General features: G+C 38.4%; 1 protein-coding gene across 3 annotated transcripts in view; it reads left to right on the top strand.

Moving 5' to 3' along the window:
- Nucleotides 1–14945, top strand: part of LOC120517142 (protein argonaute-1) — a 37489-nt gene that overhangs the window by 5803 nt on the left and 16741 nt on the right. For all 3 annotated transcript variants that reach the window (XM_039739290.1, XM_039739289.1, XM_039739291.1), the window contains 6 exons: nucleotides 1527–1708; nucleotides 2468–2604; nucleotides 8631–8765; nucleotides 10405–10492; nucleotides 14456–14603; nucleotides 14676–14795. In XM_039739290.1, coding sequence (XP_039595224.1) covers nucleotides 1527–1708; nucleotides 2468–2604; nucleotides 8631–8765; nucleotides 10405–10492; nucleotides 14456–14603; nucleotides 14676–14795 — 810 coding nt within the window. The remainder of the gene's footprint in view (nucleotides 1–1526; nucleotides 1709–2467; nucleotides 2605–8630; nucleotides 8766–10404; nucleotides 10493–14455; nucleotides 14604–14675; nucleotides 14796–14945) is intronic.

The raw sequence follows: 14945 nt of genomic DNA, 5'->3' as shown, positions 1-14945 counted from the left end.
CTACTAGCAAATGCCAAGTGACACGAGGATGTATATTTGACAGATTTGTATTAAGCTGTCAGATATGAGACCTGCTGAGTAAAAAATATGCAACAAGGTACATAGCTATAGTGACAAAATAACATTAGGGAAATATACAGATTAAGCACAGCAGAAGAATAAAACTAAATAGAAAATGATGTATTTGGAAAAAGTGAGTAGTGCTGTCACTGTAAGTGGACCTAGTGTTGGAGTGGAGTTGGTGCAATTGTGTTGAATAACAGGATTGTGGAAGTTCATAGGTAATATGGCAGCCGTTAAAAAGCCAGAGAGTACAGGTGGGTCTTGGTGTGGATTTAAATGTTACAACAGATTGAGTATGATTAACAGGCCTAAGAAGACAGTTCCAGAATGCAGGAGCCATACAATTGAATTATTCACACCTATGCCTGATTGCGTATGTGGGGGATGTAGTTTGTACTTTGTATACATATGCATGTGTGTTTTACTTTGCATAGATTTATGTATTGTTGTGCACTATTCAGCATGCATTTAAGTACCTGTCACTTTAAATGGTGGTCCCCCTCTGCGGGCATGCATGCAGAAATACAGTATATTGTTGTTGTCCATTGCTATCTATTAATGGGATGATAGAAGGAAAACAAACTGTTATTGGAAGGTCATTAAACATAACATGAACTATTATTTTCTGGCCATTGCCTACTATGTGTCAATATCGAGAAGATCTTAAATTACTGGAAAGTCGCATATCGGGATAAAAATGAAAAGAAATCTTAATTTTGCATAGATTTTGTATTTTTTGTCATTTTGTGTGTGTGTTAGTATGGTAGTGGTTAGGTATATCATATGACCATGTGTTAAATTTACCATACTCTTGTATTTTTATGTATAATGGTGGCAAAAACTAAATATTGGTACATCACTTCTGTGTTGGCGGGGACCAAATCCAGTGGAGTACAATTTTTTTTTTTTGTTCAAGACAGACCAACACTTTGTATTTTTTTTTTTTTTTTTTAATCTAGGTTTATCAATAATGTATAATGTCTTTATCATTTTTCTCTTAAAACAAAAGTCAACCAAAATGACACCTTTTATTGGCTAACTAAAAAGATTACAATATGCAAGTTTTCGAGGCAACTTGGGCCCCTTCTTCAAGCAAGTTGAAGAAGGATCCTGAGTTGCCTCGAAAGCTTGCATATTGTAATCTTTTTAGTTAGCTGTTCGCTAATAAAAGGTGTCATTTTGCTTGGCTTTTCTCTACATTCATAATGGCTAACATGGTACAACACCATAGTACTCTTAAAACAAAAAATATAACTACTAATTAAAATGTGTCCTCATTGGAGAACAACTAGTTACCAGTCAAATAAACATGTAATCCATATCCTCTGGTCTTCATATCTATCATTCTCTGAACACTGTACATTTAATTGAATTACCTTTCTATATCTACGTATTTCTAGCTTTGTGGAGCCTTTTTTTCAAGATAGAATTTGGGCTGTGCTGAATGATCTTTGTTTTCACAGGTTGACTTTGAGGTAACAATCCCAGGTGAAGGTAAAGATCGAATATTTAAGGTTTCTATCAAATGGATGGCTATTGTAAGCTGGCGCATGCTGCACGATGCATTAGTCAGTGGCCGAATTCAGGTTCCTCTGGATTCTGTCCAGGCTTTGGATGTTGCGATGCGGCACCTGGCATCTATGAGGTAGGATGCTGTGGGAAACATGACTGACTATTGCTGTAATATTATAATAAACATTTTAGAATGTATCGGCCAAGAAAGTATTAAGCAGAATGTAGGAAAAGAACACTATTTCAGGATCAAGATGTTAAGTAGTACCTAGATACTTCATGGCACCAAAGCTGCTGGCTTTTTAAGACTATTTATTGACAAGCCAAGTCCCCCACCTTAAAATAAAAATTGTACAATATTGGAAAGGTCAATTCAATTCACTTTGATAAGTAAACATCTGAATAGATGGCACCCTAGCCTGTTCCTCATTTTTATTTTACCCATGCGATAATCCACATTATATCCTATAAAATTCTAATACTAGTCTGAATAAAGCATTGTACTTGCTGATATGTTAGTCAGTATCTCTGTCTTTCCTTGGTATATCTGTCTTTCTTAAATGTCAGTCCATGCAAGATTAATGAAGAATACGGTATGAAAAAAAATCAGTTGTTAATTATATTAGACGTTCAACTGAACCTTTATATTATTAATTGAATTTTTATGTCATATTTCTTCTGCTTCATTTCACTGGTGATCCTGCATGGATTTTCCTTTATCTCTGTTCCTGGGATGAATAAATGTTAAGATCACCAGCAGTGCATAACTGCTCCTGGTGATTTGATTTTCTTACCATGGAAAGAATAGCTTTGCTTAAAATTCTGCAAATGTCATAAACCAAGAGAAGAATTAGGATTTACAATTTTTTTTTTTTTTTTTTTAAAAATCCAGGTACACTCCAGTTGGGCGTTCATTTTTCTCACCACCAGAGGGTTACTACCATCCTCTAGGAGGAGGCCGTGAGGTTTGGTTTGGCTTCCACCAATCTGTGAGGCCTGCAATGTGGAACATGATGCTCAATATTGACGGTAAGCTTGTTTTCAGATTAAATAACTGGATCATTTTAAGTATGCACAAAGGCACATTCACATACTCTGTAGTATCAAATGTACCCAGTGTTATAGGAGTAAATATTTGACATATCAGAAAACAATAAAAAGATCAAATGCATGTACGGAATATGATATAGGGTGTCATATTGATTCAGCAGTTGTTTGTTAGTTCAAACAATTTGCATGTTGTGAGTGGGGTTTCTTGGTGTAATGCAGTTTTCCTTCATTATCTAAAAGGTATGCAAAGTTCACATAAATTCAAAGGTATTGTCGTGTACATAGTACAGTAAAACTTTTATCTCCTCAGAACAGTGCCATAATGTGTGCACATTCACATAAAAATGTGCATACATAGAGTACAACCTACAAGAACAATTACATTATTTATTATATCTGATTATTCAGTAACCTTATAACATGTGAGTAGAAACTGTTTAAATCAAATGGTACAAGTGCAAATGGTCATTTTACTGTTTGCAAGAAGAGAGGACTGAGAAAAGTGACTGTGCTGGATAGCAGAGGTCTTTAATAATTCTATTTGCCTTTCTAAATCCAGGTTTACACTTACCAGGTGAAGCCTATGTGCAGACTGTAATGCAACTGACTAAAGCACATACATACTTGTTAAAGGCTTGTACAACTGGTGCATTGAAAGTCTCCTTATCTGTAAGTGACATTGTTTGGTCACTGTCTCATAGCTAATAATGTCACAGCAGAGGATATGAGACTCTGCTGATGGAAGAAGAGTTGTGCCTGCTGTTAATGACTTTAAGAGGAAGAAAAGATGGAGCATCAGACCTAGTGACCAAAAGCAGTGAAAGAAGGGTGAAGGTCATGTTCTCATGAGGGGGACCTACATGATGAGCTGATGCATTTTAAATATTTTTACATGTATTGCTTAAATTTCGATGACCTATTGAGTCATTCAGCCCTTTGTTAATTTTTCTGGCACCCACATAAACCACCTCTCCTTAAAATTCACCGTTATGGACATTTTGCTATGTCCACTTAAGAGCATAGTTAGAAAAATTTCTGGATACAGCAAAAAATTCGAAGCGTGGAGGTGTGCCTCCAAGTCTGGCACTTTTTTTTTTTTTTTAAAAAACCATGTGGCCCTGTCTCCCTGCTCAGGTGCATAAAGTGTAATCCAGCCTTAAGGAAGTGGCATGTTGTGCTTTATGTAGTTGAGCCATGTAGTTGAGGATGTTATACAGCTAGTAATGATGGACCCTACTGTGCCCCTTTAGAAGTTAGTAAGAATAGGTGGAGGAAACCAAGCTTTCCTCCGATGTCTGAGGAAGTAAAGGCTTTTGTAAGTTTTCTTGACAGTAGCCAAATTGTCCTGTGCCCTCTTCAGGTCTATATCAAATTTAATACTACTGTCCCTTTCAACTGCATAACTGCCCAACATAGATGGAAATGTGGTCTGTTTTTTGCTCTGTCAAGTATTTGATAATGATCTTTAAGTTTTCCTGACTTTACAGGGGAGATTTTTATCCTGGCACAATTTAGTCAGCTGTGCTGTTGTGCCTGTGTTAAGGGTTAACATGCACAATATGATGCTGCCAGTTCATACATGCTGAGGACTGCAAGTTAGGAAGTCCCAAAATCTAGTTTAGAGATCGTCGCACACAATTGCTATGCTGAGTTATACGCTATAAACGGGATTCAGTTATTATCCATATGTGCCAGTATGGTATGAAGTGCAAGGCATATGACATTCTTTGTGGACAGGTCATGATATTATGTAAGCTGCTGTTGATCATGACTGTCTGGTGTCCCAGCACCAGTTTCTTAAGTTTGTGATTTGAGTAAGTGCTGCTGGTCTGTAGTAATTTAGTCTGTCTACACTCTAATTCATACTAAAGACAGACAGGCCATCAGACTGTATTGCAGCATCTGATGTTTCAACAGTTAGCCGACCTTCTGAAAAACAATAACTGCACGCTTTCTGATGTCTATTTGTAAGACAAGTCTTCTCTGAATGTTGATTACTTTCAATCAATCAATTGCACGTTAGCCAGAAAAAATACTAGGTACAGGTCAGTTGGTGCAGTGTTTTGCTCTCAGTTGGATACCTCCTTTTGCATCCTCATTTTATAGCTCTGTTTATCAGATCATTCCTAGTTTGGTCATACTGGGTGTGTTGGCTATATGTAACTGATAAAAGCCGTTCTACAGTTAAAAGTCTAAACGTTGATGTCTGAATACCCATCCTAATCTTATTGAGCTATTGGGCCCCCCTAAATAATTTTCATTCTGAAGAGTATTGAAGAAATAATTTGTAAATCATAGTATGTTTTTGCCTGTGTAGAAGAAGAAACTTAGTGGATCAGCAAAGTGTCTGGCATTATTAATTACAAAATATAGTGAGCATAAGGTTGTACTTATACCCAGTGAGCATTTTTTTACTGTGTCCCCTAAAATAAGGTTACTGAAGCACTAAATATTTCTTATATATTTAAAATTTCCTTACTGTATTGGTAAGCTTCTTGGGCTCAAATTATGGCTAACTTTTTTTTTCGTGCGAACTACTGTTTTTGTACACTGAGATACATTGAGATGTACATTGTTATAGAATTAGAGATTTTTTTTAAATTCTTGACTATAAAATTTTCATTTTTTTTTTTAATGTTTTATTGGATCTGTGCCTTCTTAGATGTAACATACATTGTTTGGCTGTACAGCTGTCAAAATAGGCTGTGAGAGTTTTAAACACATTTGTAGACCCCAGAAGTAAGAATAGGACATTCTACTCTTCCAGGGCTGCAGTAGCTACAGATATTCGCTGAACCCATTTTCTTAATTGGATATGGATGTATTTAATTTCAAGTTTACTTGGCTTCTTGTTTACTGGTTTCAGCTCTCTCTACATGGATTTACTATGCCACTGCAGTATATACTATGCTTTACCACTTAAACTTTAACAAACTAAACTGCTTTTAAAACCTTTTGTTAATTGCAATTCCATGTTGACCTGAAACAAGAAATATGCATTAGAAACCTCAGATGCTAGAAACTTGTAAATTACACATTTTACTACATTTACTTCAAGATTACTTGATTGTTAATCACTTAGATTTGCAATATATGGCTTTGTTTAAAGACTCCCTTACTGGTTTAGACTGATTATTGTGTACATGGAGGTGCCACTTGTTCAGGGAAAATAAAGGGATCCTTGCTATAAAAAAAATTCACTTTCCCTATCGCAACTACAACATTTATTTACTTTTCAAAGCTGCAATATAGGCTTCAAACCTGGATTGACTAACCATAAAGACTAATATGCATCTGAATCACATTTATTTGTAAAACCAATCATTTTGTTGCTGCTTAGTCAGAAATTTGGAAATTCGATATCTATACTAATAAAAGGCAAAGCCCTCACTGACTGACTCACTCACTGACTGACTCATCACTAATTCTCCAACTTCCCGTGTAGGTAGAAGGCTGAAATTTGGCAGTCTCATTCCTTACAGCTTACTTACAAAAGTTGGGCAGGTTTCATTTCGAAATTCTACTCATAATGGTCATAGCTAGAAGCTATTTTTCTCCATTTACTGCAATGGAGTTGAGCTCGAAAGCCGTAGGGGGCGGAGTTTCGTGTGACATCATCACGCATTACGTAGAAAACCAGGAAAAGCTACAAAAAGCGCTGAAGAAAACATGCATTATATAATTACGAAGGCAGCGAAACAATTAGAAGCGAGCAAGTGACATATAAAACCATATTCAGCGGCTCACATGAACTGACGCAGTGCACAGACAAAAAGCAACAGTTCCAAAGAGTGCTGAACAAAAACCGAATTTTACTGCTATGCTCAATTAGACAAACCACACGCCGTGGCGCAATAGTAGAGCCTTCACCTGTAGCGCCGACATCAGAGGTTAGATTCCCGAGAGGGGATGCACTAAGTATGTACGCGCGCTTTTCGATTCATTTTAGCCTCGCATCCCCTTGGTTTGAGACGTATGAAAACATATGTGGTTAACGCAGAAAGACAGATCACCAATTGAAGCTTAATGAATAATGGATACTTTATTCGCGATCAATGATTGTTTTGGTAAAGCCATACTCCGTGTATTCATTAGATGAGCGGTAAAGTAAGAGTGAGGGGAGGGTAACTTACTGAGGCACACAGGCAAAACCACAATAGCACGCGGGCTCGATGTACTGTAGTGTGCGTCAACTCGATCTGAATTGCGCGATCACATTCGAAAAAAATATTTCTTTTCAAGTTCTATTTAGTCCATATGTGTCAAACTAATGCCCACGGGCCACATCCGGCCCGGTGTGTAATTATATCCGGCCCGCGAGATCATTTTGTATACTGTATTATTGTTATTAATGGCCCGGGGATATGAAGCGCTGGTAAAACAATAAACTACAGATCCCATAATGCAGTGCTTCAGCTGCCTTGCCGAACACTTACCGCATTAATCAAGTCTAGCTTATGATGCTGCAAGTTATTGCGAAGCTAGCCCACACGATGCTTGCACACACACACACACATAAGCCCTAAGGCCTTGATTTCCAGCTCATTGTTGGATTTATGCCCCAAAGAATTCAGGCTATTCTGGAGAAAATGGCTTCCCATTCATTTCTAAGCATGGTGTACCTAATAAAGTGACTAGTGTATTTGTAGTTTTCACTTATTCAAACGTGTCATTACAACCACCAGTCTCTTAAACTACCAGTACATATCTGTATGTCCTCTAAGTTGAAACATGTAAAACCATGACTGTCTATCTCATCTGTTTTTATTAGATTCCACAGAAACGCAGATCTGTATTTGGAAATTTTAGATTTAGTATGATTTTTTTTTTAATTATTTTTACAGTACTTCTAAAATTGATGTCAGCTTTAATATGGTGGAGTAGAGCTGTCACCCTCGCAATAAACATGTAGCATGCAGTAGAGAGAACTTTTCTTGCGTTGATGTTTCATTGGCATATAACAAATAATTCCTAAATTTGAAGGTCAACAATCGGGTTGAATTTGTGATCGTTAAAAATAATCATATAATAATTGTAACTTGACTTCATTTACTGACTTCTTCCTTACCAAGAGATTGCACTGGCCAACGACATGCCATGACATCATTAACCAAGTCTTTTGATCATAGAATTAAACATACACAAAGATATGTTAAAACAATTCAAAAACTGGAACTGTGCAGCTTTTCAGTTGAGAACAGTAAAGGGGTTTTGTTCTGGAAAACAAGTAAGTATGCTGTGTAGTTAAGACTGGTAATCCTGCTTTAAGGTTTTTGTTGTGTGGGTTTTTTTTAATTTAAAAGATAAACTTAATGGTACTCAAACTCAATCTTTCATCTGGTATGCCACTGTAAATCTATTACGTTATGAGCCATCAAAGGCCAAAACAGTAAAATAAACTATGAATTGTTAGTCGTCTTGTTAAATATACAGTCATTGCAGATTTGATAAGGAGAGCACCTGCATCATAAAGGCCCTGTAGTATCATTTTAATGAAGTGTGCAACCTACTGTAATTTATATTCTAGAGAATTAAATAACATTTAAAGACAAAAATAGTAACCTCCCTATTTGTAAAGCTGTGATAGTCTCCTTTTTTTCTTGTTTAGGATGTGTGTTTTTCTTGTGTCTATTTATAGGTTTATACAAACAGTTTCTTCTTTGTTAATGCTTCAGCACATTATGTCTTCAAGAGACTGGAGGAGAAGTGATGAATACAGTAGTTTCAGCCTCATGTTAGAATTTGTTTTCAGGCATTTTTTTCTTATTTCTGCTTTACTTTTTTTCCCCTTCACAATGGGTCAGTACTTTTTTGAAGTTTCAGGTACTTACAGATGTGAGCACTGCAGCAAATCTGAAACTGCATTGATTAAGTTTGCTAACGTTGCCACCAGTTTGTGAATCAGGGTGGCCACACTGAAAATGCAGTCAATATTTCATCTTGAAATCAAAAGCTTCATGTTATGACTTTGTATAATAATAGCATGTTCATTGTTTATTTTACAGTCTCAGCCACAGCATTTTATAAGGCCCAACCAGTGATTGAATTCATGTGTGAGGTTCTGGATATTCGAAACATTGATGAGCAGCCCAAGTCCCTGACAGACTCCCAGAGAGTACGCTTTACAAAGGAGATTAAAGGTTTGCCTGTTACTTATATTGCATACTTGTATCACTATTTCAACATATTTATAATGTGTGTGCTTTTTAAAATGTAAGCATATCCTTGCCAGAATAAACACTAGAGGGCATCAAGGAGATATCTTGGATTGATTTTCATTTTTATGATCAAGCAAAAAGCTGATTATTTATGAATATCTGGTCATGTTGTTGCTTGTTGACAAAACAACAATTATCTGAATATTGTGGTACCTTTTTACAGAGTTGCATAAGTAATTTATTTGTCTCCACGTATCCTTATTATTGAATCATTGAGAGAGTGAGGTTTGGTATTGTTGTCTCATTGTTTATCTACAGTGAGACTGTTTGGTTACTTTACCATCTTGTTTGTATATGTGCATCATATAGCCTTGTCATTACAGCACAATATTGTTATAAAAGTACAATCAATATATAGTTACTTTATTGCCTGTCTGGAGTGTGATATTTGAAATTTTTGATCACTGTGCTAACTTGTTGCTCATTTGCAAACAGAGTATTTGTATCATAATGCCTCATGAACATTGACATATTTTTATTTATTTATTTTTAAATCTTTGCTGAAATATATTTGAAAGCCATCTATGTTAAGTGCCTTGTGATGGTGGACTTTTTGTATAGCATAATTTACAAAGACTGATTAATTGAAGCTATCTGATAGGCTTTCCACCTTATTTCATAGACCTAAGCTCCTGCCTACACTCACAGTACCTTGTTATTAAAGGTGCACAGAAAACTGAACCCATACCACCTGTACTTATGAACAGCTAATCCACCTAAAGCTGAACATGTTTGGGCCCAGCGAGTACTTGGATGGGAGGCCATCTAGGAAAAGCATGGGTTGCTGGGAGATGTATTGGGGAGGCCATCAGGTGGTACTTATCCTGTGGTCTGTGGGTGGATCCCACTGCAATGGTGCATTGGGACACAGTGATGAAAAAACTTTGCTAATAAAAAATGGTGTTGCCCTTTGGCACAGATGTAAAACCAGGGTCCTGACTGTCTATGGTCATAAAAACCTCTGGCATCTTTTGGAAAGAAGGGTATCCCACAATATCCTTGCAAAATTGCCCATCATGGCCTTGTCTAATCTACTCTTTAACCATCAACTGTCTCTAATTGCTTTTCTCTCTCATCCCGTCAGCACCTAATAGCTAATGTATGAACATAGTGGTGCAAAAATGGCTGCTTTCTCATCATCCAGGTGGATGCTGCACATTGGTCGTGGTTCAAATGGCTCCCTGCTTTCTATGTAAAGAACCCTGAGTAGTTAGAAAAGCACTATATACATGTCATTAATTGTTATCTTTGCTACACATTGACAGGATGTTATTCAAACAAACTGGTAATCACAGCTTGCCCTTCCTTGGTGTGTGCTATATTATCAAAGTATACTGGGAATTGGATTAAAGCAAACCTTTGTTTAGAGGGCTATACTTTTCTCATCAGGTTCAGGTTCTGAGATCCTATAGCAATCTAATTAGTAACTGGGAATGTTAATGTCACCTTATTTCAGAGGAATACTATAAGAATTGGAGTATAGTGCTGGCTGGTGATGGTCCCTTAAACCCTTTTAAGATTTTAATTGGTGACTCTTGATTCTCCTTGCCGTTATTACAAGGGCTGAAGGTGGAGGTGACGCACTGTGGACAGATGAAGCGGAAATATCGTGTGTGCAATGTGACCAGACGTCCAGCCAGTCACCAGACGTAAGTGTGGAGAACTTTAAAGGTAGAACAGATGTACTCTTATTCTTACTCTGCCCTGTTTATGCCTGTATCTTTACAATAATAGCAAAACAAATTTATTAAAAAAACACTGCAATTCCATGAAAAATATATAGGAATATAAGTAAAATTCACTTTAATGATGGTGATTTCTCTCAACTAATATTAGGTTAAAATGAAACCAGCTTTTTAAATTGATGCTGCTTAACTTAAACATACGCTGGAAGAGATTATTAAAGATTAGTATTTAAAATATTTAAGTTGATGTCTTGTGTAATTGCAACCCCTAGAGTTGTGAACTGTCACAAAACAGTTAAAGCAAATTTTCTGAAGTTGAAATTGGAAGTCCTATATTCCTCAGACTACACTTAATCCCCATGATTTAATAGAACTTCACTATTGTTTGCAACACACGTGAAAATGGTGAATCTGGATAATTTCTGTTCTAGACCACAGAAATCATTTATATTGTTAACACAAGCCAAGGGTCTAGTTAGTGTAATTGTATCCACAAGGATATATTGGACCAAACCCAAACTTGAATAAGGCAATGAATAGGTTCTGCCAAGTGATTAAGTGATTTTCCATATTGAAAGATGGCAATACCTCAGGAAAATGGTATGCAAATGACTTTAAAATATATATAAATACATAGTCATTTGGGACTGGCTATTTGTAGTCCACAAAGTATACGTCATTGCATTTGAGGCTGTGTGGGTCTGATGCGGGTCATCGGTATTTCATATTTTACCTACAGGTATGGCATAGCACAAACCAATCCTAGAGTCTTGGTGGCTGCATGCATGGTCTATGTATGGGAAGGTGGTGTGGGCCAGATATAAGAGTTGGCCACATGATGCAACACTGATTAAAACAAACTTTGCTGGGCACTCCCAGGATTCAGAAAACATGAGATTAATATATAGAATAATAATAATGATTTATTACTATTTACAAAGCATTGCTATCTACTTGATAGAAGATAAGTGCAAACTATCTGCTCACATGAATAACAAAAGACATGCCAGCTGCTTGATGTGCAACTTTAAATTTAAAAAGTCAAGTCAAGTTGGGGAGCATGCACTGGTGTACAGTGCATTGCTGCACCCACTACACAACAAAACAACTCGGGATCCCTTTTTGCAACCCCCCAGGTGGTCCGGTCCCACCCTCCGGAAATGACCCTCTATCTGCCACAGCCAGGTGTTACGTGGGTGACCCCTTGGCCTGGTCCAGCCACACGGGTCCCCAACAATGAGGATCCTATGAGCCGGATCACCCTCGGGGAAACGAGCCACATGACCTTAGTCCCGTAACTGACACTCCCTCAAAATGCAAGTAATGTGCCACATTTGGGGCTCCATGAGCAACCGCTCATTCGACACAAAGTCAAACCAACGGTACCCAAGGATTTTCCGGAGAGACACAGTACCAAAGGAGTCCAGTCTTTGTCTCAGGTCACTGGATAGCGTCCCTGTCTTGCTATATGATTGCGAGGCATGAAGCACCTGGACTCTAAAGACTTGGACCTTTTGTCCTTTTGCATGGATATTGGGAGTGCCACACACCCCTTTCCAGCGACCTCATGAGCCCAAATGCTCTTCCAATCCATTTACTGACTTCATAGGAAGAGTCACCAGAGACATGAAAGTCACTGCCAAGGTAAGAAAACATCTCAACAATGTCAACACTCTTTCCATAAACTGACACACTGCTAATGGCTGTGCCCAAGAGGTCGTTAAATGCCTGGAACTTTGTTTTTATCCAGGACACTTGCAAGCCCAGACACTCGGACTCCTCGCTTATTTTCTCGAGTGCCCCGATCAGACCCTCCATTGACTCCGTGAAGATCACAGAATCGTCGGCAAAGTCAAGATCCGTGAACCTTTCTTTACCAACAGATGCCCCACAGCCGCTGGAGCCCACGACCTTGCCCAACACCCAGTCCATACAAGCATTGATCACAGTAGGAGCAAGAACAAACCCCTGACGAACTCCAGAATCAATTGGGAAAAACACAGAGGTCCTGCCTCCACTCTGCACAACACTCGTAGTACCAGTGTACAGGCCAGCCATGATATCCAGCAACGTCGAGGGGATCCCGTGAATCCTCAGGATGTCCCACAGCTCGATCAACTGAGTCGAATGCTTTGTGAAAATCGACAAAAGCTACAAAGAAACTCTGCTGATATTCACGTTTGTGCTCCATGAAAAAAATAAACACTGCCATTTGTGAGCCCAATTCTTGTGTGTTTTTTTTTATTATTATATATAAACTTGCTAGTTTGTAGTCCATTTGTTGCTTGCAGCATAGATACACATAGGAAGGCAGCCAAGAGACTGCTACTTATGCAGCTCCACCATCGCTTCTCTTACTGCTTCTGTGCAGAGTGTATTATTCTGTGGCTGGCAGCACTGCTACAAGTAATAGGGGTATGGTTTTTGCAGCCTATGGTGGCTGGCTTTGGCAATTTCTAGAACATTATTACCCTACTGTTTTCCTATGGTTCTCGGCCGGAAGTATGAATGGTCTCAACTCGATTGGCCATAAATTGGCTCTACATACATAAATCGGTCATAACATTAAAACCATTAACATTGATTATCTTATTACAGTGACACCTTTTTAAGAAGTGGGATATATTAGGCAGCAAATTGAACACTTAGTTCTTGAAGGTGATGTGTTCAAAGCAGGAAAAATGTGCAACCATAAGGAATCTGATCGACTCTGATGCTCATAAGGAATTGGTTCGACTCAGACAAGTGCCAAATTATGATGGCCAGGCTACTTGGTCAGTACATCTCCAAAAGCAGTACATCTTGTGTGTGTGTGTGTGTGTGTGTGTGTGTGTGTGTGTGTGGGTGGGGGTTCCCAGTATGCAGTGGTTGGTACATACCAAAAGTGGTTCTAGGAAAGCCAACTGGTGCACTGGCGAAGGGGTCATGGGCACCTATAGCTCATGAGTGTTCATGTTACAGTAGGTCTTCTGTGTGATTGGACCAAATTGATGAAAATTGTAATGCTTGCCATGAGAGAAAGGTGCTAGAACACGCATTGTGGCCAGATCATTCATGTTGACCCCTGTCCATATCCAAAAACACCTACAGTGGGCAAATGAGCGTTGACACCGGGTCATGGAGCAATGGAAGAAGGTGGCCTAGACTTATCAATCTTGTTTTCTGTTAGGTCATGTGCATGGCTTCGTGTGTGTACATGATTTTTCTGGGGGAAGATTGGCAGCAGGATGCACTATGGGAAGAAGGCACGCCGATGAAGGCAGTGCGGTGCTCTGGACAGTGTTCTGCTCAGAAATCTTGGGTCCTGGCGTTCATGTGGATATTACTTTGAAATATACTGCTTACTTAAAGATTGTTGCAGACAACATACACCCCTTCATGGCAATGGTATTCACTGATGGCGGTAGCCTCTTACAACAGGATAATGAGCCCTGCAACACTATCAGATTCCTCAAACCATTCCTAAACAATTTCTATAGAGAGTTCAAGTGTTTACTTGGTCTCCAAATTGGCCAGATCTCAATCTGATCAAGCAATTATGGGATGTGCTGGAAAAACAAGTCCGATCCATTGCCCCCACCTTGTAGCTTACAGGACTTAAAGGATCTGCTGTTAATGTCTTGGTGCTAGATACCACAGGACACGTTTAGAGGTCTTGTGAAGTCCATGTCTCGATTTTATTTATTTATTTTTTAAATACTAAATGAGAGGGACCTGCACAATATTAGGCAGGTCCAAGACTTTTGCAAAAATTAATTTTTATGCATTGTACACTTCATGTTTTAGTGAAAAACTGAGGTCTAGTCTTAAAAGTTGATTTGTTAAATTCTTATCGGTCAATGTTCCTCCATGTAATGTACAGAGTTCTATCATATTTTAATATATCATTGGATCTATAAAAAGCTAACATCTGCATCCTCCTCCTAGATTTCCACTACAGCTGGAGAGTGGGCAAACCGTTGAGTGCACAGTAGCTCAATACTTCAAACAAAAGTACAATCTGCAGCTAAAATATCCTCATTTGCCCTGTCTGCAGGTGGGACAGGAGCAGAAACACACATACTTGCCCCTGGAGGTAAGAAATTCGCCACTGAGATTAATGCGACACTTCATTAGAGTGAGTGGCTGATTGTGTTGTATCCTACAGGTCTGTAACATTGTTGCCGGGCAGCGGTGTATCAAGAAACTGACTGATAATCAGACATCAACCATGATTAAGGCAACCGCTCGTTCAGCTCCTGACCGGCAAGAAGAGATCAGCCGGCTGGTGAGTTGGGGTTTTGTGAATAGTAGCCATACAGCAAATAACACAGTATGTTGGTAAAACAGTCCTTATAACATATGGGTTGTCGATGAAGGTTTTTTAAATTTGTATGTTGTGCATCATATTCCTTTTTGTAACCAACATTGTCAAATG

The sequence above is a fragment of the Polypterus senegalus genome, chromosome 17 (genome assembly GCF_016835505.1).
Source record: "Polypterus senegalus isolate Bchr_013 chromosome 17, ASM1683550v1, whole genome shotgun sequence".
NCBI lineage: Eukaryota > Metazoa > Chordata > Cladistia > Polypteriformes > Polypteridae > Polypterus > Polypterus senegalus.
Note: the sequence above shows the minus strand (reverse complement) of the source record. Positions and strands in the feature narration are given on the sequence as shown.